The sequence below is a fragment of the Aotus nancymaae genome, unplaced genomic scaffold (genome assembly GCF_030222135.1).
Source record: "Aotus nancymaae isolate 86718 unplaced genomic scaffold, 86718_ANA_hifiasm-v0.15.2.pri h1tg000011l, whole genome shotgun sequence".
Lineage (NCBI taxonomy): Eukaryota > Metazoa > Chordata > Mammalia > Primates > Aotidae > Aotus > Aotus nancymaae.
In genome coordinates, this window is record NW_026988422.1 from 82,536,311 (window position 1) to 82,562,029 (window position 25,719).

The window sequence follows — 25,719 nt, forward strand, 5'->3', positions numbered from 1 at the left end:
CAAAGTCGTGGCAGTGTGGAAACTGGCCTGAGGTCGGCTGGGTCACCCACGCTAGAGGCCTCTCTCTCTGGACCACCTGCTTCCGTGTTGGCTTTTTAAACATGAAACAGAAGCAAGATTCTCTCTTCTCTGCAGTCAACAGAGACACACAACGCTTGTGCTTGGGATGGCTTAGTCCTGGCATTCTGGTAAGCTGGTGAGCACTGGCTAACTGTTATGACTACAGGAGGACCGCCCTGGAGGCGCTCCAGGACCTCAACGGGGCATCCAAAGGCAACGGCAGCCCCCCGAACTGCAGGTAGGAAATTGCAGTAGGAAGCTGAAATCTCAGCTTTCTCCCCCATTCCCTCCCCCTTTCTTGAACTTTGCAAAGGTAAGTGGCAAGGAGGAAAGAGTGCATCGAACAGAAAAGCTTCTGCATTTGGTAAGGAATTGCCCTAAAGGATGCTTGGTTAGACTTTCATAACCTGAAATAATGGTTTCTTACATTTCCTGAAATAAAAAATGGCTTCTTGATATAGGTATTTTATTTAAAAATGCATTATTCCCTCATCCAAAAGACCACCACTTTATCTTAAAGCTACTTGGCTTTACAAAAAAAAAAAAAAAAATTCAAAGGGAGGGTTAGGGGAGGGACAATAGGAAGAAAGAAAAATAAATAAATAAAAATGTTTTTAAAATGAGTAAAGGACCAATGGAGGATGAAGGATGGAGAGGAAACGCAGGGGAAGGAGAGAGAACAAGATATGGAAAGGCACCGAATTCATCCCAGGCCCTCGCATCCAGAAACTGACGGAATGTAGGTTTCAGAGAGCAAAGCAGCAAAGCAGGGAAGAAAGACAAGAGGCCAACACTCTCCATGGCACGGAAGGTCCTGGCTGTGATGGGGTCTCCTTCCTGAAATCCAATTGGTGCCGGTCTCAACAGCAGGTCACTTCACCTGGACCCAGCTGAATCACCAGCTCCATTTATGACATTTGCGTTTGTTTCACAATTTCTCAAGTGCTAAAGAAGCACAGTTGGCACTGCTTTCTGCCTGAGGGCAGGAGAGGTGGTGGTGGTGACCGCCACGGAAGTGATGGTAGAGGAAGATGTTCTCTCGCTCTCTCTCCTCCACATCTTTCCTCTCACAGATGGCCTCTTAGAGAAAGGGAGGACGATGTGGAATGTTACTGACATCTTTACAAAAACTGATTTTTTTCCACTCAACACAAATAAAGAATTTCCCATCCGGTCTACTGTGGCCACACCAAGGAGCCTTGATGCAAGGTTCTGGGCGTTCAGAGAGAAGCCCAACACGAACGGTTCTCTGTGTAGGCCAACTCCGACAAAAAATATATACAACTAAATGATTTGTGAACCAAAGCATTTAACTACTTCCTTTTGTTTCTTTTTCTCAAAGGTTGTCAAACAACCCTTTTTCTCCTGTACAATAGGACTTAACATACAAATGTGTTTTTTTTGCAATATTTTATCCTGCCAAATTAAAAAAATATATTATGGCAGCCTGTTTGTTTTTGTTTTTTTTTCTTTTTATTTCCAAATTCACTAACAAAAAGGTACATTAAATCCCTTTAAAAGGACAAGCTTACAGTTAAAAAATTACGAGCTCCAGTAAAAATACAGCAAGTGCCTACATCATATGAACCAACCAATATATCCATTCCAGAGGGAGGCGGGAAGAGAAAAATAAGTACAGGTCAGAAATGTGATTTTTTTTTCTGCAAAGCAATAACAATATTAAGCACTTTTTTTCTACATACTTTTTCTACATGGTGTAGCAATCCCCTTTGAATCCCCAAATACAAGTTTCTATACATTTTTTTAAATAAAAATTCAACACCCAAGGCAGAAAAAAATTTACTAAAACTCCGACTTTACAGTTACTGTGACAAGAACAAATTTATAGACCCACCATTTAAATTTTACTGCAACATTTTCAAGGAAAAGAAAAGGGTATTTTTTTTTTCTTGTTTTGTAAAATGCCCAGGCATTCTCGATTATTACAAATACTGGTCCACTTTTACAGTAATCAAGAAATTTTAATATATATAATATATACTAAAACCCCGTCACCAAAAGAAAACAATATACACGCGGCCACTGTGGCATTTTTGTATAACCTATTAAGCAAACTTTGAAAAAAAAAGATCGCTCCAACACACATACACACAATTTTTTTTTACCCTTGTATGTACCCAATACTGTAAACGTATTTTTAAGACAGAGTGCACTAAATTTAACTTTAGAAAAAATTAGCCGTTGTTCCTGAATTTTGTTTTGCTTTTCATTCAACGAGATCAACTTGTAACTTGTGTCACTTGAGTTTTAATTCAGCAGTAAATCACCTCCACTCCATATCTAAGCAGCGTTGTCCCAAAAACAAAAGGGGCTGAGGATAATTCAGCTAATGGATGTCCAAGGTTGTGCTGGGTTTATTTCTTCATTTGATTGGGTCTTATGGCATTTCATATCCTCTATCTTCAACCAGAATTTTTTTTTTTACTTAAAGTAAATGTGGCTTTGTTAGTTTCTAAAGAATGTACTTTTCTTGTTTTACTTTTTTAAAAAGTCTTTTCATTTCAAAAAAAAAGTTTTGCATTTGTCTCAAGAGACTCAAATAGGAAGATCAGTTTTCAAGGCACTCACATCAAATTGAATGGCAGTAGAAAAACTGTCCTAGGAATTATTATTTTATTTTGTTCTTTATAGTGCCAGTATTGTGAATGCCACGCTTAGCAATACTGACACTCAATCTCAGCTGTCCCTTACAGTTTAACCCACCTCTGGGCCAAAGAGAAGAATATGCTGCAATTTCTTGTTTAGAAGCCATTTAATTTAAATGCAAACAAAAGCTTTAAAGTGCGGGTCAACAGAATTCAAATGTTCTAATCTGAACAGTTCAATGTTTAGTACCTTCCAATCTAATGAGACAGAAAACAAAACAAAACAGAACAAAAACACCTGGGAAGTAGCGCTGGGTCCCTTCTGATGGAACTCCTCCCCTGCTTTTTCAGTAAAAGGGAATAGAAAATTGCAAGATCCCCACCCCACCCATCCCTACGATATCATCAGTGTGCGTTACATGAGAGAACACTAACTTCAATTCATTAGGGCATTCGTCTGCTTGGGAAATGATCAATGACCACTTGCTGCAACATAGGATTTGAGATTTATGTGGTGGGGTGATTCAAAAAGAGAGAGAGAGAGAGAGAAGCCATCAAGCCAGAAAAAAGCCTAAAAGAACACCACTGGTTTCTTCCTTTCTGTGTCACTGCATGCCACCCCATCTCCCCAAAAAGGTACCCTCAGCCCATTTTATTTAGCCTAATCTACAGCGAATAGCAGCCATGGCACCCCAGGGCACACCAACACTCCAAGAAAAAGATAGTATCTGCCGGTCATGCACAACCTCAGAATGCTGTCAGGCCATTTCCCAGAGGAGCCCTCCAAAACCCTATCTGTGGCGGTGCTGAATCTGTGGGGTGCCTCCCCCAGAACCACCACCGGAGGTTTCCCTTATATACGAAAGCTGAAATCCCGAAATCAACACAGAAAAGGCCGCTTTTCTTGGGACGTCATGAGTGCTACATCTCCATTCCAATTCTGAAACAAAGTGCTACGACTTTAAAGATTGTTATCCGCTGTACATCCACACCCCCCACCCCAAAAACAAAAAAAATCAAAAAAATTAAAAACGAAACAAAACGAAACAAAACTGCATGCCACTTTTTATTTCAGGACAAAAAAAAGGGGAAGGAATAAAAAGGTAAACAACTTTAAAAGTCATTTGAATGTTGGCTTCTTCACAAGAAATTACACATGCTTAGCTTAAATTTCAAAAAAGCAGCGCCACCCCTCCCCCCAAATTATAATTTAAAAGATATGCTTCCCCTCTAACATTGCTTGCGAGTCATTGCTCAGGCTACTACTGGGTTTAAAAAAAAAAAAAAGAAGAAGAAGAAGAAGGGATGGATACCCAACAAAATCTCTCAAAGGAAGTCAAACAGAAAGAATAATAATAAAAAGTACCTGCACATGCCAAAAAAATTACAAAACCCAATAAATACAGAAATTATTGCACAGTTAAAAGGCTCCACAATTTGTACTGCCTTAATCAACCCTCGGGTTTCCATAGGACTTCGCAGACACAGGTTAGGTTGGAGTGCCGCCTCCCCCGGGCCCCGGGGACACGCGGGGTGCGGGGTGGCGGTGACACGGAGGCAAGTCAGGTCAGCATTCTCTCGGTTGGCAACGGTTCCACTGTACAGGTGCGCGGCGCCGGGGCCCGCGGCTTAGCTCCTCTCGGCCTGCTCGATTTTGACGTCGTTAGTCAGCAAGTGCTCGCCGTGCCACTTTTTCATGTGTTTCTCCAGGGTGCTGTAGACGCTGAAGGGCATCTGGCAGATGTCGCAGCGGTACACCTCCTTGCCGATCTGCCCGTGCGTCTTCATGTGGCGCGTGAGCTTGCTGCTCTGCGCGCACGCGTAGTTGCACAGCTCGCACTTGTAAGGCCGCTCGCCGGTGTGGCTCCGCCGGTGCACCGTCAGGTTGCTGCAGTTCTTGAACACCTTGCCGCAGTACTCGCACGTGTCGCTGCGGCGGCCCTCCTTGGAGCTGGGCCGCCCGGGCCCGGGCCCGCCCAGGTGCGGGGTGCTGCCTCCGCTGGCCGTGCCGCTGCGGCCCGAGAGGCCGCCGTCCAGCAGGTCCCCAGGCGGCGTGGAGAAGCGCAGGCTGCCGTTCTCGGACGAGTGCTCGGACGACGTGGCGAAGGGCGACTGGCGCGCGTCCGTGAAGCCCAGGAAGGGGTCCTTCATGAAGTGCCGCGACGCGGCGTAGCCCACCAGCCACTGCGAGTACACGTTCTCGGACGGGATGAGCGCGGCGGGCGGCAGCTCCAGGTCCTTCTCCACCTTGATGCGCTTGGCGGCGCTGTTGAGCCCGGGGCTGGGCAGCGGCGCGGGCTTGCGCGGGAAGAGCCCGGGGAAGGGCTCGGCGCCCGGCGCGAAGCCGCCCCCGCGCCCGTTGACCGCGCCGCCCGCGCCCGCGTCCCCGCAGCCGCCCGCGTCGTCGTCGTCGCCCGCGTCCCCGCCGCCCGCCGCGCGCTTCAGGAAGGCGCCGCGCTTCTGCTTGTCGGCCAGGAGCTCGCCGTACTGCGGCAGCGCGCCCAGGCCCACGTTCTCCATGACCTTGCCCAGCACCAGCGCCTTCTCATCCGCCAGCGCCTTGGCCGCGCCGCCCCCCGCGCCCGGCACCCCGGCCACCCCGCCGCCGCCGTTCTCGCGGTTGCGGCTCAGCTCCGAGTCCATGCTGAAGCTCGACTCGGGCCGGCTCTCGTTCTCCAGCAGCAGCTCCTCCTCCTCCTCTTCCTCCTCCTCGTCCTCCTCCTCCGGCTCGTGGCCCAGCGACGGGTCGCTCTCGTGGTGGCGGAAGTCGCCGTCGGCGGCCTTGAGGCCCTCGCCCGCCAGCTCGCTGGTGCCGGGCTCGGGGGAGCTGGCGGCCGAGAGCCCATCGTCGGAGCGGCCGGCCAGCGAGCCGGCCTTGTGCATGTGCGTCTTCATGTGGCGCTTGAGCTTGCTGGCCTGCGAGCACGCGTGGTCGCACAGCTGGCACTTGTAGGGCTTCTCGCCCGTGTGGCTGCGCCGGTGAACGATGAGATTGCTCTGGAACTTGAAGGTCTTCCCGCAGAACTCGCACGACTTGCTCTTGGCCGGCGGCTGCGGGGGCGGCGTGCCGCCGGGGGGCATGGGCGGCAGCGGCGGCGTGCTCAGGAACGGGGACTTGGGGCTGGGCTGGAAGGGGTTCAGGAGCCGGTGCATAGGGTTGCCGCGGCCCGGGGACACGGGCGGCGGCGTGGAGCTGTTGCCCGCCAGCTCGCGGAGCCGCCGCGAGAAGTCCATGGCGGGCGAGTCGATGGCCATGGGGTTCAGGCGCATGACTCGGTCGAAGGCACTGGGGTGCTGGGCGACGAGCCCCATCTCCTCGGCACTGAGGCGGTGCGGGTCCAGGTGGTGGCGCGGCGGGGGGCTGAAGAGCGGCGGCGTTCCCGGCAGGCGGCCCTCGCCGAAGCCCGGGTGGTCCCGCAGGATGGGGCCCGTCATGCGCAGCAGGTTGAAGGGGTTGCTGTCGCCCAGGAAATTCATGAGCGGGGACTGCGCCACGGCCTCGGGCCCGAGCGGCGGCGGGATGGTGAGCCGCGGCGTGAGCGAGCTGCTGGCCGGCCCGGGCTCCAGGTAGATGCGGAAGCCGTGCGTGTTCTGCGCGTGCTGCAGCAGGAACCACGCGCTGTTGAAGGGCTGCTTGCATGTTGTGCAAATGTAGCTGGAAGGCTCATCTTTACCTGGGGAGACACACGGACAGAAAGGCAGAGACAGCGTGAGAAGCGGTAGCGGGGCGTGGGCACCGCGGGCCCACTGGCCTGGAGTGCGCGGCCCGGCCAGATCCTGGATCCCTGTGCCCTGCCTGACAGGGGTGGCAGGGCCTGCTCCTTGTCTCCACCCGGCTGGGGGGCCGAAGAGGCAGGGTCTGTGGGCAGGCGGCCCTGGCACCTGGACGTCAGCCAGTTATTTCAATTCTGTAAGGCCCGCCTTGCTCCCCCAAAGGATTCTTATCTCCATTACCTCCAAGGCCACGGAGATCGTGTTTGTGAGAATATGATCCCGTAGTAGGAGTTCTGTCAAGGTTGGACTGTGTAGAGGCCCCGGCAAATCCCAACCCTCCAGCACCCTCCACACCCGAAACCATCTAGACCAGGGTTTCTCAGTCAAGGCACCACTGACATTTACATCCTAGTTCTTTGGGCGGTGGGGACTGTCGTGTGCATTGCAGGATGTTTAGCAGCGTCCTCTGCCTGCACCCACTAAACAGATGCCAGAAGCACCCACCTCCCCCAGTCGTGAGGACCAAATGCCTCCAGATCTTGCCAAATCTTCCCAGGGAAGGGGGCAAGATCACTGCCCCGCCCCCTTTGAGAGCAACCAATTCTGATAATATTTGATTCCAGGAAGTTGTACAAAAACACAAATCAAACTGTACTATGCTGAAAACTTTTTTTTTTTTTTTGAGACAGAGTCTTGCTCTGTCGACAGGCGCCAGGCTGGAGTGCAGTGGCGCAGTCTCGGCTCACTGCAGCCTCTGCCTCCGGGGTTCTAGCAACTCTCCTGCCTCAGCCTCCTGAGTAGCTGGGACTACAGGCACGCACCACCACGCCTCGCTAATTTTTGTATTTTTAGTAGAGACGGGGTTTCACCATGTTGGCCAGGATGTTTTCCATCTTCTGAACTTGTGATCTGCCCTCCTTGGCCAACTTTTTTTTTTTTTTTTTTTTTTTTAAAGAGAAATAGCTGCAATACCTCTGCAACATTTGGGATTTTTAGCTATAGGAAATTCTCGTGTTTCCCACACCACCGTCTGTGCAGAAAGCACTGTACAACTGAACATGGATTCGTAGGAACAGAAGAAGTTTAACCTGCTGTGAAGACCCGCTACTACTGTGACAGCTGCCCCCACCTCGTGTCCTCCCACACACGCCCAAACACCGCTTGGAATTCCACCTCCAGACCCCCAGGGAGGGCGGGGCACACTGGCCTAAATGAGTATTTCAAAGTCCTCTGCCAGAATACCAAGGAATGAAAGAGCATCGTCACATCTGACAGGGCAGTCAGGATGAAGAGTGGCAAATGCTGACGTGTCAGCAACTGGCTCTGGTGACACAGGCAGCAAAGTGTAGCGGACACTCATGGCACAGAGCCAAAACGGCATGGTCTTTGTCTGTCACTGAGACAGTCACAAAATGGAGACTGCACATTTTGTCCAGAACCCGTCCTTCGGGCGTCCTCCCACACCTGTGGGTGAAGCTCGCTGCGCTTGCAGCACGCACCTCTCCTAATGCTCTGCATAAAAGAGATGGTGCAGACATGGCCAGCTCCTCTTGCCGCACTCACTAGCTGGGGAAGCGAGAGGAACAGGAATCCCAGCTCAAACCCAGCAGAAGACATGGCATATGAGATCTTGAAAGACCCCTTTTGTTTTTTCAAACTTTCTTCCACCTGGAAGATTTGAACACAGATGCTCAAGTACAGGAGCCACAGTCTCTGGTGAAGCCAAATGTGCAAATGAATGACCATACCCAATATCGGTAAGGTGCGGTGGGAAGTGGAGAAAACACTCCCGGTCTAAGCTAAGCCTCTCCACCAATCCATGACAGGACTTCGGAAATCCTAGGCAGACAGCGTTTTTGTTTTCCACCCACTAATTATGTTTCTGGAAGCCTGCACACTTAGCAGTGTTTATAGGCACATAAACCTTGATTTGGAAACCATCTTTTAAAAACCAAGTGACTTGAGGACCAAGTACCCTGAATTCCGTCCAGGGGATTCAGTCTTGAGTGTGGCCCGTGCCTCTATCTGAAACTGGGCGGGCCAGTTTCTGTGGGGCCAGGACCTCCCCGAGACACCCCAGGCCTGCAACGTCACAGAAGGCTTTGTGCTGTCTGAGGGGCAGGGTGAAGATTCCCCCACGACCTCAGAACCAGTTGGCCCAGGACACCAACACTAGAAACCGAGCCATGCTTTTACGAGTTTGGCATTACATAGGGATTCTTTCACTCTCCTCTCCTATTCTGTCTGTGTGGCTGATGATGAGAAGACAGTGATAGGGAGGACAGAAATGAACAAGGAATTCTCAAGTTTGGCCTCATCTCTCTTTTAAAAACTGCTCAAGGAGAACCTCTGAGGCTCTCTTCTTTCTCCAGCATGTCTCTTTTGTATTTTCAGTAGAGACAGGGTTTCACCATGTTGGCCAGGATGGTCTCGATCTCCTGACTTTGTGATGTGCCCACCTCGGCCAACTTTTTTTTTTTTTTTTTTAATGTCTGGATGTCTGGGTCATTTCCCTCTCTCAGTCCTCCAGGTAATTCAGTTCCCCGATGAAGGAGCCCCTGAGGGGAAGCCTCCCAGCTTGGATAGAGCGGGGACGCCTTCCCAAGGCCCTGGGTGGCCATGATTCTCCCTGTAAGGCCACGCCAACACCACAGCCCTCCCCTTCTGCGCACCCTCAGCGAATAGAGGAAGCACCTGGCTTCTCTGGGCAGCATTTCTGTCCTCAGCTTGTTAGTGAATGTAGCTGGGGAACATCACGCCTTAGCTCAGACAGCCTCGCAGGAGAGCTGGCCAGAAGCCATATTTAGACTCCTCCTCACACCCTTTTTGGGAATTAGACAGAATAAATAAGTAATAAAAAAGAAGAGAGATAAACGTCCCTTTCTGACACAGGAGCTAATAACGCAAATGAAGTGTCCCTTCCTCCAGGGTCATAGATCTTCAAATTAAAGAGCATTCCTGTACCCTGCACCGCCCTTCAGCCACTCTGATTAATCGATTCACTGCTCTCCGTGGCTCCGGTTCTTTGTGTTTTGAAGTCGGGCCACCTCCCTTCCCCCAATCTCTTTTTTCATCATCTCTGTTTCCGTGGGAAGTGCTCCAAAACACTTCCTGTTTCTTGATCTAGGTGGCCACAGATTTTCTGAAAAGTTCTGTGGCTGGTGAGGGAGGAATGTGGCTATCAGAGGAAAATGCAGAGCTCCTAGGCAGGCCAGAAATGAAGGTGGCTCTACAGCTGAAATGAGCACGTCACAAGGTTTTCAACTCAGAATGGCAGCTACTGGAAGTCAGGTAGCTACAGGTGCTTAACAGCTCAAGTGTTTCCGCTTCTTGTTGAAATACAGAATGCTTCTGGCTGGGCACCGGGGCTCACGCCTGTAATCCCAGTTCTTTGAGAGGCTGAGGTGGGCAGATCACTTGAGGTCAGGAGTTCGAGGCCAACATGGTGAAACCCCGTCTCTACTAAAAATACAAAAATTAACCAGGTGTGGTGGCAGATGCCTGTAATCCCAGCTACTCGGGAGGCTGAGGCCAGAGAAACACTTGAACCCAGGAGGCGGAGGTTGCAGTGAACTGAGATGGTACCACTGCACTCCAGCCTGAGCAACAGAGCAAGACCGTCTCAAAAAAAAAAAAAAAAAAAAGCAAACAAAATCTTCTAAAACTAACTTGGAGCAGCACAGGGAGGAAGTTCCTGTCCATAATTCACCATCAGGTGAAGAGCGATGTGATCATCAGGCTGGATTTCAGGGCCACCAGTCCTGCCCGGGAAGCTCTTACTGGACCCGTGTCTGTGAACTGCTTTGATTCCAAGACTTCCCTCTGCACAATGGCAAGATTTCACTGCAGGGGACGGCCTCCCCAGAATCTGATGCCTTCCGATATCCTAAACATCGCCCAGCCCTCAAAGGCCCACCCTAGACAACTCTCTTTCCAATCCCCCCTCCCTTCTTTTATTAATAAAATGTTCATTTCCTTATTATTGCTCCAGGGTTATCTCTTGCCCAGAAGTAGCCCTGAGCATGGGCCTTGCTCACTTTTAGGAACTGAACATTGTCAGAAAGTCTTTGAAGAGCCACACAGAACATTTTTCTATTTGAAAACCCGCTAAATATTTTAAACACGTGGCATGCAGTCTCGAATGGCTTTTTAAGTGCAGCAGAAGACCCTTGGTGAGCAGGCTGCTTCTGACTGGGGGGCTGGCCCACTCCCCTTCCTGGGACCAGATGTTTCCTGGCTGTCACCCGCCTCCTGGAACTGAGGACCACCTGCCCACAGGTGAGCTGGAGGCTGCACTGTGGAGAGGGGTAACGACTTCATGCTGGCGGCCCAGACAGGCTGCTGAGAGTCCCACTGATAGGTCAAGGCCTAGATTATTTAGAAGCGATTTAGCCAGCAACATCAAACCTGGCCTACAGACCTAGAAACGTCAGCTGCATTTTGCTCACTAAGTCACGCTTGGCGACTCAGACCCAGCGCCTTGTCCTCCCTTGCTTCCTTCCGTCCTCCTTCCTTTCTCAGACGTTTTTTGTATCCATTGACAGAAACCCACACTGGATCTTCTTTGCTCTGCTGGCTCTAGACAGAGACCCTGGACATCTTTCTCAAATGCAAAACCGTCCCCGAGATCTCTGGGTCACGAGAGCCCTGGACAGCAGCAATGCGTCCATACCCCTCACCTTGGTGTTCCCAGAAGGCGGAATTCAGCCGAGTCATTTAACCTCTCTGAGGCTTGATTTCCTCATCAATAGAAGAGGAACAATATAGCTGGCTCCAGAGAGGGCAGGGGAGGCCGAACGAGCTTCTGTGTGTGTGGGCACAGCCTATAACTCGCACATGGCTATGCAGACGTTACGATGGGTTTTGCACGTTTTGTTTTTTATGATCCATCGTTGTACCTGGCCACGGAGTTTCAGGGATGACTTTCAGTATAACTCCAGCAATAATGAAACCCTGGAGGACATTTAATGCAGCCTGCCTCGTGCATTAGAGGTTCTAGGAAAGCAGAAACTTGCAAACATTGAGGAAACATCGTTTTTTATTGTGATGCTTGGGAACCGATGTGTAACTGGACTCCTGCAATGAAATGCGACTCTCCCTCTGCCGTTAGGCGTTTTTTATGAGCATTTGAATAATTGTTCCTCCTTATTAAGCTGGCTGCCCTAATAATACCAATAAAGGTATCAGAGATGTTCAATAAAAAACACACCTTTAATTGAAATTATTATTCAATGAAAAGGCCGTAATTGATAGCGGTCCTCCTAAGGCCAAGTGATACCAAAGGGAAAGGCATTCCTGCCTGGGTGAGATTTAGGGTCCCACTGCTGTTCGAGAAGGAGTCACAAGGAGACACCCCCTCGACTCAAGCAGGGACCGGGGTGATCTCCTGAGGCTGGGGAGCTAGAGTAAGAACCGGGTCCCAGCTTCACAGGCCCCTTTACAGTTTGCAAAACATTTTACCCCAGATGTGGCATTTCCCATGTGTTCACTCACACCATCTTTGCTCGCTGAGGCCTCGAGGGTGGGCCAGGCGAAAACTGTGTCCCAGCTGGCACATGAGCAAACTGACGCTCAGAGAAGCAAAGTGGCATAGCCAGAAAGGGGCAGTCCATGCCCCTCTGCAGGCTTCCCGACCCCGAGCAGGGCTGCAGCCCTGCCTAGGCACACAGCAGCACCCAAAGTATTTATCGTCCTCCCTATACTTGTCAGGGCCTGTTCCACAATGAAAATGGCCAGGAAGGAGAACCCACCACACTGTGAGTGCCCCCCAAGTGGGAGGCACCGATGATGTCCCGATGGAACCCAGCCAGATCCACCACAGGCCCTGACCCTAGAAAGGAGAAGTGGACACATTTCACAGAGCGAGCAAGAGAGCCTGCTGCGTGTGACACGTCACTGGGGACCCGGTGAGGCAGACTCCAGACACCGAGGTGGCCGAATCCAGGGACGGGGAGCCAGATCCCAGGGCCCCCTGTGGCAGCTCCCTTCCCCGCTCTGGACTTCAGGGTGCCCAGTACCCAAGGAGACGGCTGGTTTCACCGGCCAACCACTCAGTCCGCCTCCAGAATCTGTCTGCTAAAGATACCATCTCCACAGTTCCAAAATGATCGTAATTATCAGTGTTATCCCTCAGATGTGTGGATTCCTTATTCATTTAAAAGCTATCCTCTTTCGTGATGTTAGAAAGGAGATGTCAATTGGGCACCTCAGGGGCCTATGTAAGTTTCGTGTCTATATCATTCCTGGACACAGCCATCTGCAGGATTGATAACCATCCCTGCCTGTTCCACATGCATTCCGTGAAACCTCAGCTCTCTCCAAGACAAAGGCACAACTGGGGAAATAATACGGTGGTAACAAGAAGGCTTTATGAAATCCTCACCACCTGCCAGGCCCTGAGCTAAGCACACCGAGGACCTCACATGCTGCTCCAGCCACCCCTTCAGTACCCACCATCATCACCACCATTTTACAGATGAAGAAACTGAGGACAGGAGGAGATAAGGGGATCCGCCTGGGGCCACACAGCTGCCCGTGGTTACACGCAGCCGGCTGCCCGCGGTAAAGCTGTGCTCTTGTTACCTGTTCTGATAAACGCTGGGTCAGAAGAGCAGCAGACGCACTCTGGGCAGGGAGGGGGCTAGCTACCTGGGCTTCCGTATTTTACCTTTCGTATTTTACCTTTCATTCCAGCCCACGTACTAACAAAAATCTCAAGATGTGTTGCCTTTGGCTAGAATTGCAGTAACTCCGTGAAATCATGCTGATTATCTCATGGGAAAGTAATAGATGCCGTTTAGAAGAGAAAAGCCTTTCAAAGCATGTGGTCCACAGACGGGTGCAAGTGGTGATGGTGGTAGCAGTGGAACTATGACCAATAATACGTGGTCTCCTCTCAACGTAAAGTGCTGAGCCAGCCTCTAGCTAAGAAAGCCACTGCCCTGACACCAAGGCCTGTGGCAGACATGACCAATCCATCCCCGCACTCTCCCTCCAGGCCTTGGAATCCTCTTTAACCCCAGGCTCCAGGCAGTCATTGCCAAACAAAGCGTGCCTGTGCCTTTGCTGTCCCTGGATCCTGGTACATGAAAACCCAGTAAATGTGGAATCCGAATCGATGGGGCTGAATAAACTTGGTAGCACTGTGTGTCCTGCTGAGCTCTATATCTACATCTAACTTTCATTCATTCACTGAACAAACAAGATCTGGGCGCCCTTCCTCTGCGAGGTACTATGCTGGTAGCTAAGGGTGCAGCTCACATGCCAGGGGTAGACAGGGAGTCCCCACAACTCACTCCATTAGTTAATGCAAATTATCAGTGGTGCCAGGAGAAGCTGAGGGTGCCAGGAGAGGGAAGAATTCAAGGGCTTGACTCAACGTGGGGGTTCAGAACCCACATGAGGCCAGACCTCCTACCCACATCACCTCATTTAGACCTCAGATAACTGTACACACAGTGACCACTGACAGAAGAAACAAAGGAAGCCCAAGCATGGTGGCACATGCCTGTAACCCCAGCTACTGGGGAGGCTGGGGCAAGCCAGTCGCTTAAACACAGGAAGTAGAGGTGGCTGTGAGCGGAGATCGCGCCACCTCACTCCAGACTGGTGACAGAGCAGGACTGTCAAAAAAAAAAAAAAAAATGCCCAGAGAACTGGGGTAAGTTGCTCAAGAGGAAATTATTGGCCTTAGATTATTTATTTACGATTCATCTTCTGGACTCCAAGCTCCCTGAGGACAGTGGCTGCGTTGTCTTGTGGACTGCTTGGACACCAGCCTGCCACATGGTGACTAACGCAGTTGCACTTCAGGACTGCCAGTGGCCGATTCGTCCCACAGACCGGGAGTCTTCTCAGCCTTCCGCCAGCATGAGCCATGTTCCTTCCAGACCCACTTCAGAGCCGAGACACTTCAGCCAAGTTGCTGGACATCCCGGGGCTTCAGGGTCCTCATCCCTTCAGTGAAAACAATACCTGCCTTCCTGCATCATTCACTGTAGGAAGAGGGCTCATCGTGGTAAAATACCCAAAATGGGGACTCACATGCAGCAGGGAACAGACCGAGACTTCCCCTGTGTTTTCTCACGGTCAGCGTTCCTGAAGTTAGTTCCACCAAGACCAGGACTAGACTGGGGAGAATGCTCCAGCTCCACAGTCCACACACCGCCCTCCACACCGGGCTCCTCCAGAGAGCAGGGCTCCGCTCAGCACCCTCCAAAAAGGGCCTTGCTTCCCTGGCAGAGGACACACCCAGCACTGCCCCCACCCCGAAGCCGGCTGCATCCCAACCACCAAAGCCAGCCAGAATCCCAGGCGACTCCACACAGAACCAAGACAGTATGCCACTGCCCACCCCAGAACGAGGGACGGATCTTCCCAAAGCACAGAGCTGGCAGGGCCTCCCCAATGCCCAGGACGAGGTACCAGGCACCCCAGCTTTCAAGATCTGGCCCGACCGGCTGCCTGCTGCACACACCCACACGCTGCCCACTCGCCCTCTCGGTGTCTCCCTTTGGACTGTGCATTTTCACACCTCCGTGCCCCTGCCGGTGCTGTTCCTGCGTCCTGGAATGCCTGCCTTTCATTCTCTCCCCATAGTCCAGTCCAGCCCAGGTCTAACCCTCAGCATTCCACAGCATCGCATTCGGCTCTGCGTCATACCGATCACCATACTGGACTGTCACCTTTTGTCCTTGACCTTGGTGTGTTCAACATGGCTACAGCTCGCACATGCCAACGTTGGCCTTTTGCCCTCAGGTGGATGCTCACAGCCACTTTGGAAAGTGGGTTTTAATCCAGGTTCTCTAGAAAAAAGAAACTAAGTCTCATCAAGTCGAGTGAGGGGCCCCGGGTCACAGAGCTGGTAAGTGGCAGGTCCAGGATGCACACCTGGGTTCACCTAACCCCAGAGCCCGTGCTGGGTCCAGACTCACAGCTGACTCCCCTCACACAGGGATGGTAAACCCTGCTGTGACCGGCCCTGAGAAGGAGCCCAGACCAGTCCCGTCCAGTCATTCCACCTGCACCTGGGATCACAAGCAAGCTGGCCCGGGAGAGCAAGCTAAAGGCCTTCGAGGGCAGGAAATGGCCCAGAAGAAAGAGGCCATACACAGCCAGAAAACCTCGCTCATCCCATAGTGTTGGGTGACCATCCACTTACCCTCATGGGACCCCTGCCGCAGAGGTGAGCATGCGGCTTCATCTGCCTGGACTTAATTCAGGCTTGGAGAAAAATCCTAGGAAGCTGGGCCTACAGCCTTCAAACAAAGGGCCCTGGCATTGCCCTTGACAGCCAGGTTTACACAAAAATGCCAGTGAGTGTTGCTTCCCTCCCCCAAGAGGTCATAGGTGGGGGTCGGGGAGTGGGAGTGGGTTAAGCTGTAGACACAGAGAATTGTCAGGCAGAGCAGAAACCTCAAGTGACTTCTGAGCACCTGGGGAGGAGGCAGGCGGTCAAACTACGTGATGAGGCCGTGCGCGGTGTTTCACGCCTGTAATCCCAGCACTTTGGGAGGCCGAGGCGGATGGATCACGTGAGGTCAGGTGTTGGAGACCAGCCTGGCCAACACGGTGAAACCCCGTCTCTACTAAAAATACAAAAATTAGCTGGGTGTGGTGGCGCGTGCCTGTCATCCCAGCTACTCGGGAGGCTGAGGCAGGAGAATTGCTTGAACCCAGGAGGTGGAGGTTGCAGTGAGCTGAGATGGCACCACTGCACTCCAGCCTGGGAGACAGAGATGCCATCTCAAAAAAAAAAAAACTATATGACAAGTGATGTTCAAACAAGACACGCCCAGGCCAAGGAGGGAAGGGTCTGAGGGTAGGGAGCTGAGTGAGCATACTCAGGTGCAAGGCGCCAGCCGTGCCACGGGGAAAGCAGCTCTGTTTGCTGTGGAGTGAGGCAGGTGGGGGGAAATGGGAAATCCAACTGGAGAACCAATATTTACCCAAGAGCATTCCACAAAGGGGGTCTCCATCCAGTGAGGACTGGCTCATTCTACAGGGCTGTCCTCATTCTGGCACACTCACCCTCCTGACCCAGGGTAAGCATTAGGTGTGCAGAAGACACCTTGCTCCCGAGGTGCTTTCCAAGGGATGCCCAGAAGAGTATCAGGATGACCCACAACCTCACTGCATCTGGGAACCCAGAAATGGTAGAGCTACAGCCAGAAGTGAGAGCGTGGCTTCACCGTCAACTTCTCCACAGCATTTATTCACTTGCTCCTTCCTCGCTTCCTTCCTTTATGGATGCACGATGTGTCCACTCTGTGCCAGACCCGACGCCAAGAGGAGGGACACAGAAATGAAGGCCTATCCTCATGGAGCCCAGAGTCTAGAGCAAGAGGCCAGTGACTCCAGGAACATCTATGCAGGCTTCAAGCCACTCAGTGACTAGCAAAGACTGTGCCAAGCAGTGGAGAACCCAGAGGAGGCAGAGGCTGACATCGTGGGGGGACCAGGAAAGGCTCTCTGAGGAGGAGACCCTGGCGTTAGTTCAGAAGGGAGAATAAGAGTGTATCATTCACAGTGGCTCACACCTGTAATCCCAGCACTTTGGGAAGCTGAAAAAGGCGTATCAACTGAGGTCAAGAGTTCTAGACCAGCCTGGCCAACTTGGTGGAACCCCATCTCTATTAAAAATACAAAAATTAGCCAGGTGTGGTGGCAGGCACCTGTAATCCCAGCTACTGGGGAGGCTGAGGCAGGAGAATTGCTTGAACCTGAGAGGCGCCACTGCACTCCAGCCTGGGCGACAGAGCAAGACTCTGTCTCAAAAAAAAGAATTTGTCATTCAGAGAAGGGAGGGCAAAGGCATGCCTGGCAGAGGGAACTGCATGCCCAAAGGCATGGGGGTGGGACTCAGATTCAAAGAAAGGAAGAACTGAAGGTGGAATTGAAAATGGAGAGGCTCTGAAAACACACAAGAAACGTAGCTGGACGTGGAGCAAATCCCATTGCTGTGCATCCCATCAAAGGAAACACTTCCCTCTTTTGTCAGTGAGAAATTCGAAGCCCACATTCAAGACCTACTCAAGTCAAGAACTGTTCAATGGAAGAGAAAATCTCAATATAACAAAAAGGTGCAGGTGAACCCTTCAGAGAACCACCATTTCCAAACTGTGGAACCGTACGGTACAAAGGAATGAAACTTAAGATCCAGTCTATGAAGATCACTGGCAAGGAAGGTGGCTTCCATGTTACCCTCTGCAGCAGGAGTTCAATGATTCCGGCAAGCCTCACAGCTGAACACCCAGGCCTGTGAATCCACCGTCAGGAACAAGACAATCCAGGCTGTCGGTGGAACAGGGAAGTATTAAAACTGAACTAGGGCGGCAGGCACCATGCGCCCACGATTTCCCAAAACAGTCTCTATTTCAACTGCTCAATTCTTTGGTCAGACCAGGTGTGCGGTTTCAGGCTCAGGAAACAGCCACCGAACCCCAAAATAAAGGAAAATTGCCAGCCGCAGGGGCATCCCAGCACAGGGTGAAAACAGTGGTGTTTGTCAGCAAGATGGAAGAGCCGGGGCAGAACGCACAGAGCAATTTTCCATGTGGCAGCTCAGCTGTGGCGTTCGTGAAAAACTACAGCACATTCCTCGAGGCTGTCTGTAGAGGTCCCCGCTTCGGATAAGTCACTCAAATCCACTGGAAATCGTAAAGAATGCGTTCTCAGAGTCCCTCGAAATCTGCTTTCTGTGAACTTCCCTGAAAAGGGCCTGCGCTGCTCCGTGTTCAGTGGGCTGATAGCTGAAGTCACTTTGATGGTGACGTTCCCACACGCCACCCAACAGGGGGAGTTTTCTGAAAGGATTCAAGAACTTGGGGGACAGGAATTTTGCAGAGAATGGGAAAGAGAAGCACAGAGCAAACCATCCTTATCATTTTAATGGACAAATAAAAAGGGAATTAGGAGACAAATGGGGAAAAAAAGAGCCAGGAGTCGGCTGCAGGTGTGTGAGTGGGGACCAGTATATAGCCGCTGCTCACTCACACTCAGGACTCAGTCTCCCCAGAAGCACCCCATGCGGCCCTTCCTCCTCCTCCTCCTCTTCCCTGAGACAGGAAGTCTCCCCTCTCCATAATTCACAACTTCCTTCACCAGGCAAGCCTCCATCCTTCCTTTCCTTAAATCCACAAAAAAAAAAAAAAAAAAAAAAATCCCTAGATTCCACCCCAAGAAGTATGGCAGAGCAGTAAATCTCATTTTAATGGAGTGTACGTTTAGCTCCAAGGAGATAATTGACGTTATGGAGAGCCTCGACACCGAGTTATATAGGTTAGCTAATGCAGAGGGGACTCATTACCGACACACTACAAACAAGTAGTAATATATGTATATTGTTCTGAGTGGCGTTAGAGCAAAAGTGTTCCGGTCCGCGGGGATTGATAAAGCACAAGAAAACAGCAGATATGCACTTGTAAATTTGTCTCATTTGTCTCTGAAGTTAAAGGTTATTCCCTTGTTCTGAATTTGTAATAAAAACATGCTAGCCCAGGGTTTGTGGAGAATGTTTGAATATTTAAATTGTGTATAATGATAGGCAATTATAGGGTAAAAAACTGGACCTTATGAATGGGGGGGACACCGTTTGGATCACCAAGTGTTTTCTTTTATCTTTAATGCATTTTGCAAGTAATTTTCCCCCCAGTGGGGTTCAGAGACCATTACCCAGTCCCACAACCACTAACCAGTAACTAACCAAGCTTGGGTTTATCCAAGGATGGGTTCTTTTCCTTCTTTTTTCTTTTCCTTTATTTCGTTAGTTTTGCTTCCTTTGAAATGCAGAGTACATCTCTCCAACCAAGGGCCGGCCTGGGGCTGGGGCTGAAACCATGGCCCCTCTGTCCCCAGCAGGTCAGTTCGTCCTTCTGCGGAAAGACGAGGCTGGCCATAGGGAGAGGACTGCAGGGTAGGGTGTGAATTTCCTCTGCCCCCAGTGGGTTCCCTTCTCTCCAACCCTCTCCTGTGAGGAGGGCTGGGGGCTGGCGGGGAGCCCCAGCTGTGCCACCAGTTGGGGCGGGGGGGTGGCGCTGTGGCTCCTGCGGCTGGAGCCCAGGTGCCCGCCTGGCCGAGTCCGCTGTCGGCCAGGTTAACCAACTGCAGTGCTAGAGTAACTCCAGCCAGCTTGTCACCGAGCACAAAAGTCATCAGCCAGTGAATGTTCTTTTCTGCACCACAATTAAGACGAATCAATACGACGTGCCACAAATGGTATTTTACTCTCAATAAGAACCCGAGCTGAGTTTATTCAGAATATTTTAGCGCTTCCCCGGGGGATTTTGGGCCGACGCAGATGGCAAATAAAGTACTCAGCCTAAGGCTACAGCACATTATGGTAATTCTAATGTCAGATGTACTTTAATATACAGCTCTATTTAATCACCCCATTATTTCACATTTCCATATGAAAAACCTGCGGCACTTCTGCGGCGCTTTGCCTCTGCCACGGTGCCAAGCTTCCTCCAGCCGCTGCTGGCTGCCGGGACAGGGTCATCTCGCCAGGCACAGCCTGACAGTGCCGAAGTTTCCGGGTGCCCAGGTGCGCAGCCGAGCTGCCTGGTGCTGCTAGAACATCAGAGGGCTCCAAGATGCACCAAACGCCACCGTGGGAGGTTATGGAAGAGAGAAGCTGAGCGCACACTACACACACAGACACACACACACACATACACACACATACACACACACATACACACACACAGACACACACAGACACACACACATACACACATACACAGACACACACACATACACACATACACACAGACACACACACAGACACACACATACACACACACACAGACACATACACACAGACACACACACACAGAGACACACATACATGCAGGGTCAGAAGAAAATGCAGGGGGGCGTGTGTGTCCACAACGGCACACACAAACACACACATCACACACAGTGCGCAGGAGAGGAACTAATGTGAACACAGAGTTACACCCACGCTCCTAGCAGGGTCCTCTCCAGACACCAACATCCCAGCATGGTGGCTACTGGTTGCGCAGCTAGATCCGATTGCACCGCTCGCTGCGGCCTGTGGCTCCAGCAGCTGTGCCTGTTGGTTCTCCCAGCACTGCCCCCCACCCCATGAGGGCAGGAAAAGGCATCATCCATACCAAGAGGCAGGAGGGCGCTAGGCTGGTGACAAAGCCCGGCGGGGAGTGCTCGCGGTAGAGCAGGGGATGAGAAGGGCTGGGGAAATGCAGCCCACACTGTGTGACCTGAAGCAAGGAGGCCCCCACTATGGCCCCTCTCGGGGACTATGGGCACTAGGGAACCTGAAGCCTAGAGACCCAGGCCCAGGGGAGGTGAAGTTCTGTGAATTCCAAGTGTCAGGAGCACCTCAAGGCTGGCTGGGCTGGCCAGCAGAAGCAGGGGTGTGGGCCCAGCCCGGGAACTCACTCTCAAGGCACTCGAAGGAAGCCCAGCACAGCACCCGCTGACAATCCAATTCTACATTTCCCAAAGACAGGTTTTGCTGATGGATGCAATGAAACCTGGCACCTGACCCTGCCGGATGCCCCAGTAATGAGCCTACATTTAAAGCCACGTAACATGATTCATGGAAACGGTTACAGCATATGTCTTTAAAACAAGGCATTGCCTGTGAACCAGCTAGGTCCCATTCCTAACAATGGGGAAAAGATTCTCGAAGGGAAAGAGGGAAGAGGAAGGAAGGAAAGGAGGGAGGAAGATCAGTGAAACTGAGAAAGCTCCAGCACCCACTGCTAAAACCACGGGCACCTTCCTCCAGTGTCCATTCGCCAAGAAGGCTATCCGGAAGCTCATTCTAGAAAGAAGAATTGTCCTAAAGCGGGGTCTGGAAGTATTTCCAAGAAAAACTGCGTGAGTGTTTGAAGGTACAGACGTCTGACCCACCTGGCCATTCTAACCCCGCAGGTGCGACTGTGACAGACAGCTCACCACCTCCACTCCCAATGTCCGCTTAGGCCACACAAGGGGGTCACCCTCAAATCAGGGTCATCTGTTGCTTCTTTTTAAAATATGCTTTAGGGGTAAAATCTAACAATGGGAATTCAGTCCCAATTTTCAAGGCCTTTGATTCCACCCTTTTGTTATTGGTTCTTCAAAATAGATACCAATATTTCCCCAGGCCTTTTTCGGGTTGTTGTCAGTTTCAAAAAATAGGCTAGAACAGTGGTTCTCAACCTGAGGGCTGTTTTGCCCCTGTAGGGGACCTGTGGCAATATTTGGAGACATTTGTGATTGTCAAGATTGAGGGGGCTTGGGTTGGGGTGCTACTGGCATCTAGTGGGGAGAGGCCAGGGATGCCTCTGCACGTCTGCAATGCACAGGACAGCTCCCCAGCAAAGGGTGAGCCAGTCCAGGTATCAACTGTCCCAAGAGTGGGCAGGCCTGGGCCACACCCGTCAATGTAAACATTGGCTTTCTTGTGGGCACTGCCCCTAAATCTTAAAAAAAAAAAAAAAAAATACTGAAAGAGAAAGCAGGGACTGGGGAGTCAGGAAGAGTGGGAAAGTGGGGAGAAAGAGGTGGAGAGAATTGAAAAGAGAGAGAAGAGGAGGGGCCCACACCATCTACTTCTGGCAGTAAAGGAACTGTGGAATCCCAGTCAGTTTCATCATTGTAGAAATGCTTTGAATTCCAGAGTTGCCTGGAGCTGAGAATCCGGAGCTCCTAGGGAGCTCAGGGAGCCTTGTGAAGGGGAAAGGCAGCTTGAAATGGCAGAGGGGGCAGGGGGACTGCATTAATCAGCACCATCCTGCCCACAGCCCTCCACCTAAAAAAAAAAAAAAAAAAATGCTCTGAGTGACTTCCCTCCAGAGCTGGGCTGGGCCACTGAGGCAGGGATGTCAGGGGCTGCCCTAGATTTGGTGGCTCAGCCCTGCAACAGCGGCTGCAGGAGATGAAAAACAAATATACTTCCTGAAGTCAAAGAGATAAAAATACAATTTCTGCTGCGTATGCCACTCTTTCACGCAGCAGCAATACTTATGTGGGGCGAGTGGGGGGAGGAGGATGACCACGCAAGCTTAAGTGATTTTTTTTTTAAACACGATCCAGAGAGATTACATAAAAAGTACAATTAAGAGACGCTCAGAATCCCGAGGCCTTCAAGAACGTGCTGCCTCCGGAATATTTTTAGAACAATCACTGGAGTGATTCTTCTTAGTTGTAGAAACACTCCAAATCAGAAAGTCAATTTTTCCTCTATTTGCAGAAGTGAGCTGGCTCCACTGGACGGAATGCGCGTGTTTTGCTTGGCTGCTGTTCATAACACTGTCTTGGCAGCGCTTCCTTGGAGCGCACACGGTGAACCTGGCTCTCACATACAGTAGCACTTTCATTTTAAGCGCCCCAGCCACGCTTCCCTAATAACAGCCTGGGAACTGCAAAACCCCTGTAAGCCCAGCCCTTTAAATGGGGAACAGAGCAGGGCTTTCGGGGCCCTGCTGGCCACAATAGGGACTGTAAACTGGGGCTGGTGCTTTCAATCAAGAAACGTGGCTCTCGTTAGAAGGCGGAAAATAAAACAATGCCGGCACGCTCTGGGGACCGCAGCGAGCTACCTTTCACCTCGTCCTCGCCACACACACACACACACGGGCCCAGCCAAAGCTGGCTCCTCTACCCTCCTGCTGTCCTGCCAGGTACCAGGTGTGTCCAGACCCGCTGAAGTTTGGATGGGAAGGGACATGGTGACTTGGGAACCACAGTGGGGCTGGGGCTGTGGGCCAGAAAGATCTGATTCTCCTGCTTCCCAGCCTTGGCTGAACATGAGTGAGTGAGCTCAACTGTGAGCTCCGGGCTCCTTATCCATAAATGCAAGCGACACCCATATTGAGGATGGTGGGAAGATTCCAGAGCATGCATGGAAAGAGTCCTGCCCCTGGTTGGTGCTCAATGGAGAATGCTATTTAATGATCAAAATGTAAATGAGTGAGAGTGAATGAATGAATGAGTGAATGAGTGAGTAGATAAAAGAGTGAATGAATGAGTGAATAAATGAGTGTAAGACAGCAGGATGGGGCTAAAAGGGGCTAAGAGGAGGATGGCAGGGCCAGGAAGAGAGCTGCAGGCACTGACCAGCCACCGTTGTCAGCCATTGCCATCAAGGAGTTGTCATTCAAAAGGCGCCTTCCAGGTACAATTTCAGCCCCTCCCTGCATCAAGAAATGTAGTTATTTTGGCCTCTTAGAACGGGCTCATCATCACTGTCTCTGTTCACACACTCCTCTTTCTTTCTCTCTGTGTTGTTTACAAAGGTTTCATTATGTTTTCAACTAATCAGAAAGGCCCCGCTAATACACAATTAACATGTGATTATAAAAAAAATTAAAATAGCTTCCAGAAGAAGGAAATGTAATTAAGTAGAGAATGCTTTTCAGTAAGTGCTTGCTTTAACCCATTGTCAGAACACAGTCTACGTTCGTCCACAATGCCTGGAACAGATGCCAAGGGCAGAATGTTAAAAGGAAGTTTTAAAAAAAAGGGACATTCTTTTCTGGGGGAATAATAGCCATCAACTTGGTGCAACACGCTGGAGAACTCAGATTCCGGCTGCAGAGGGAGGACCTCCCCCCAATCCTCTTACCTCTCTTTTCTGGAAAAAAAAAAAAAAAGTTTCCCTTCTAAAACAATAAAATAATTGATTAAAGCCAAAAAGATAACAAGAAAACATGTAACTAAATAGAGAAACTATCAGCCAACAAACTAACGCACTAACGAACTCCACTGTTAACAGAAGTTCTGGTCTAGACCAGGAAGAGGGTTTAATAGCACCCCTTTTTAATCAAGTCTGTGATAATTTTGTTTCAAATCATTTCTGGCCAAATGTCAGAAGGGATCTGTCTTTAAACACCCCACATCTAACATGCATTGGTAGACTCCCATTTAAGAAGCAGGCTGACAAGTCTGAAGGATTTTGTTATTTTCCCCCTTCTCTGCAGCCATCCAAAAGCAGTGCTCCAGCCAATGAGATCCAGCCATTATATTGGCCCCAATGCCTGTCAGTGTGAACAGGGGCACTGGGGTTTCGACGGTTTCTGCCAGCCAATATGGCCCCAAAGCAAATGGCAAATTCAATTACTTTCTGAAGAATGGGAATGTTGAGAGAAACATGAATTATCTCAAACATGATGGAGAAGACAAAATATCTGGAAGCCCGGGGCAGGTGAAGGGCGATCACCTGGACACCTGTCCTCCCTCCTCACAGCCCCAGCACAGAGCAAGTGCTGCTGGCCCCGGACTGTCCCCCAACAGCGGAAGTCACAGTCAGCGAACCGCCAAAGGCCTCCCTGGACTGCACTGGCTTACAGAACACACCCAGATCTGGTAAGATGGGCCTGCCAAGGAGCCGGGGCTCCTGGACAACATCACCAGGGGTGGCAGGCTCAGGAAGAGACCTGTAGGCATGGCCAGAGCTCTGTCCTTCTCTGCTTCTGCCCTTTGAGCGACTCAGAACCCCATCCCGTGTTGCCCATGCACCTTAAGCAAAAGACTGAACACTGGGTTTCTAGTCCAAACCAGCCGTGGCTCGGCAGTTATTAGCTGGGCAACCCTGGGGAAGGTGCTTAACTTCTCTGAATCTGTCTTTTGCTGTGAAATGCCTTGTCTGCAAAATGGTCCCCAGAGGAAGTTAATATTTTCCCTGAAGCTCAGGGGAGAAAGGTGAGATTCAACAGGGTTGCGTGGCTGGTCCTACAGGAAGTGAAGGAGCCGGGACCCAGGCCTGGATGACATGGGGCAGACAGCCTTCAATGATGACAACTCCCGAGGACGTGGACAGGCCCCCGCCACGGGCACCCGACCAGGAGGACGTTGGTCAGTCCTTACCGCAATCCCATCTTCCCTCAGCTTCTAAGTGCGGAAGCCGAGGCCATCCAGGCAGCAAGGCGGGTCCAGCCATTCAGCCAGTCCTTGCTCCTTCCACCAGTAAGTCACCTTAACCCAGAGCCATCTCCACCGGGTGCACAGATGGGAGAACGACAGCTGCCCAGCATGCAGAAAGGGCTTCCCGGGGTCCCACAGCCCAAGGACGAGGCTGGCACAGGAACCTAAGCCTTCGGACCCCTCTTCTGCCCAGATGATCGGAGGACTGAAAAGTACCTAAAGCGAGGCGAGATGCCTTCTCGGGAAATGTGCAGAGAGAAGCACCTGGCTTCCTGACCTGTATTTTTGAATCCCACTGCCAAATCCACCACAGACACCAACACAGTGGTCCACTCTGACCCAGGGCTCCTCTGGAAGAAAAGGAAAGGAAGCTTCCCAGGGCTCTCCAATGTTCCCCATACCTCCTCTGTGGGGCTCCCCCAGCATCTCCATTTACAGGTGAGGC

General features: G+C 51.1%; 1 protein-coding gene across 4 annotated transcripts in view; it reads right to left on the minus strand.

Annotated features, from left to right (window-relative positions):
* Window positions 1-1,378: 1,378 nt before the first annotated feature.
* BCL11B (BCL11 transcription factor B) overlaps window positions 1,379-25,719 on the minus strand; it is a 99,826-nt gene continuing 75,485 nt past the window's right edge. For all 4 annotated transcript variants that reach the window (XM_021675212.2, XM_064375205.1, XM_064375203.1 and 1 more), the window contains one exon: window positions 1,379-6,340. In XM_021675212.2, coding sequence (XP_021530887.2) covers window positions 4,296-6,340 — 2,045 coding nt within the window. In that variant the 3' untranslated portion in view covers window positions 1,379-4,295. The remainder of the gene's footprint in view (window positions 6,341-25,719) is intronic.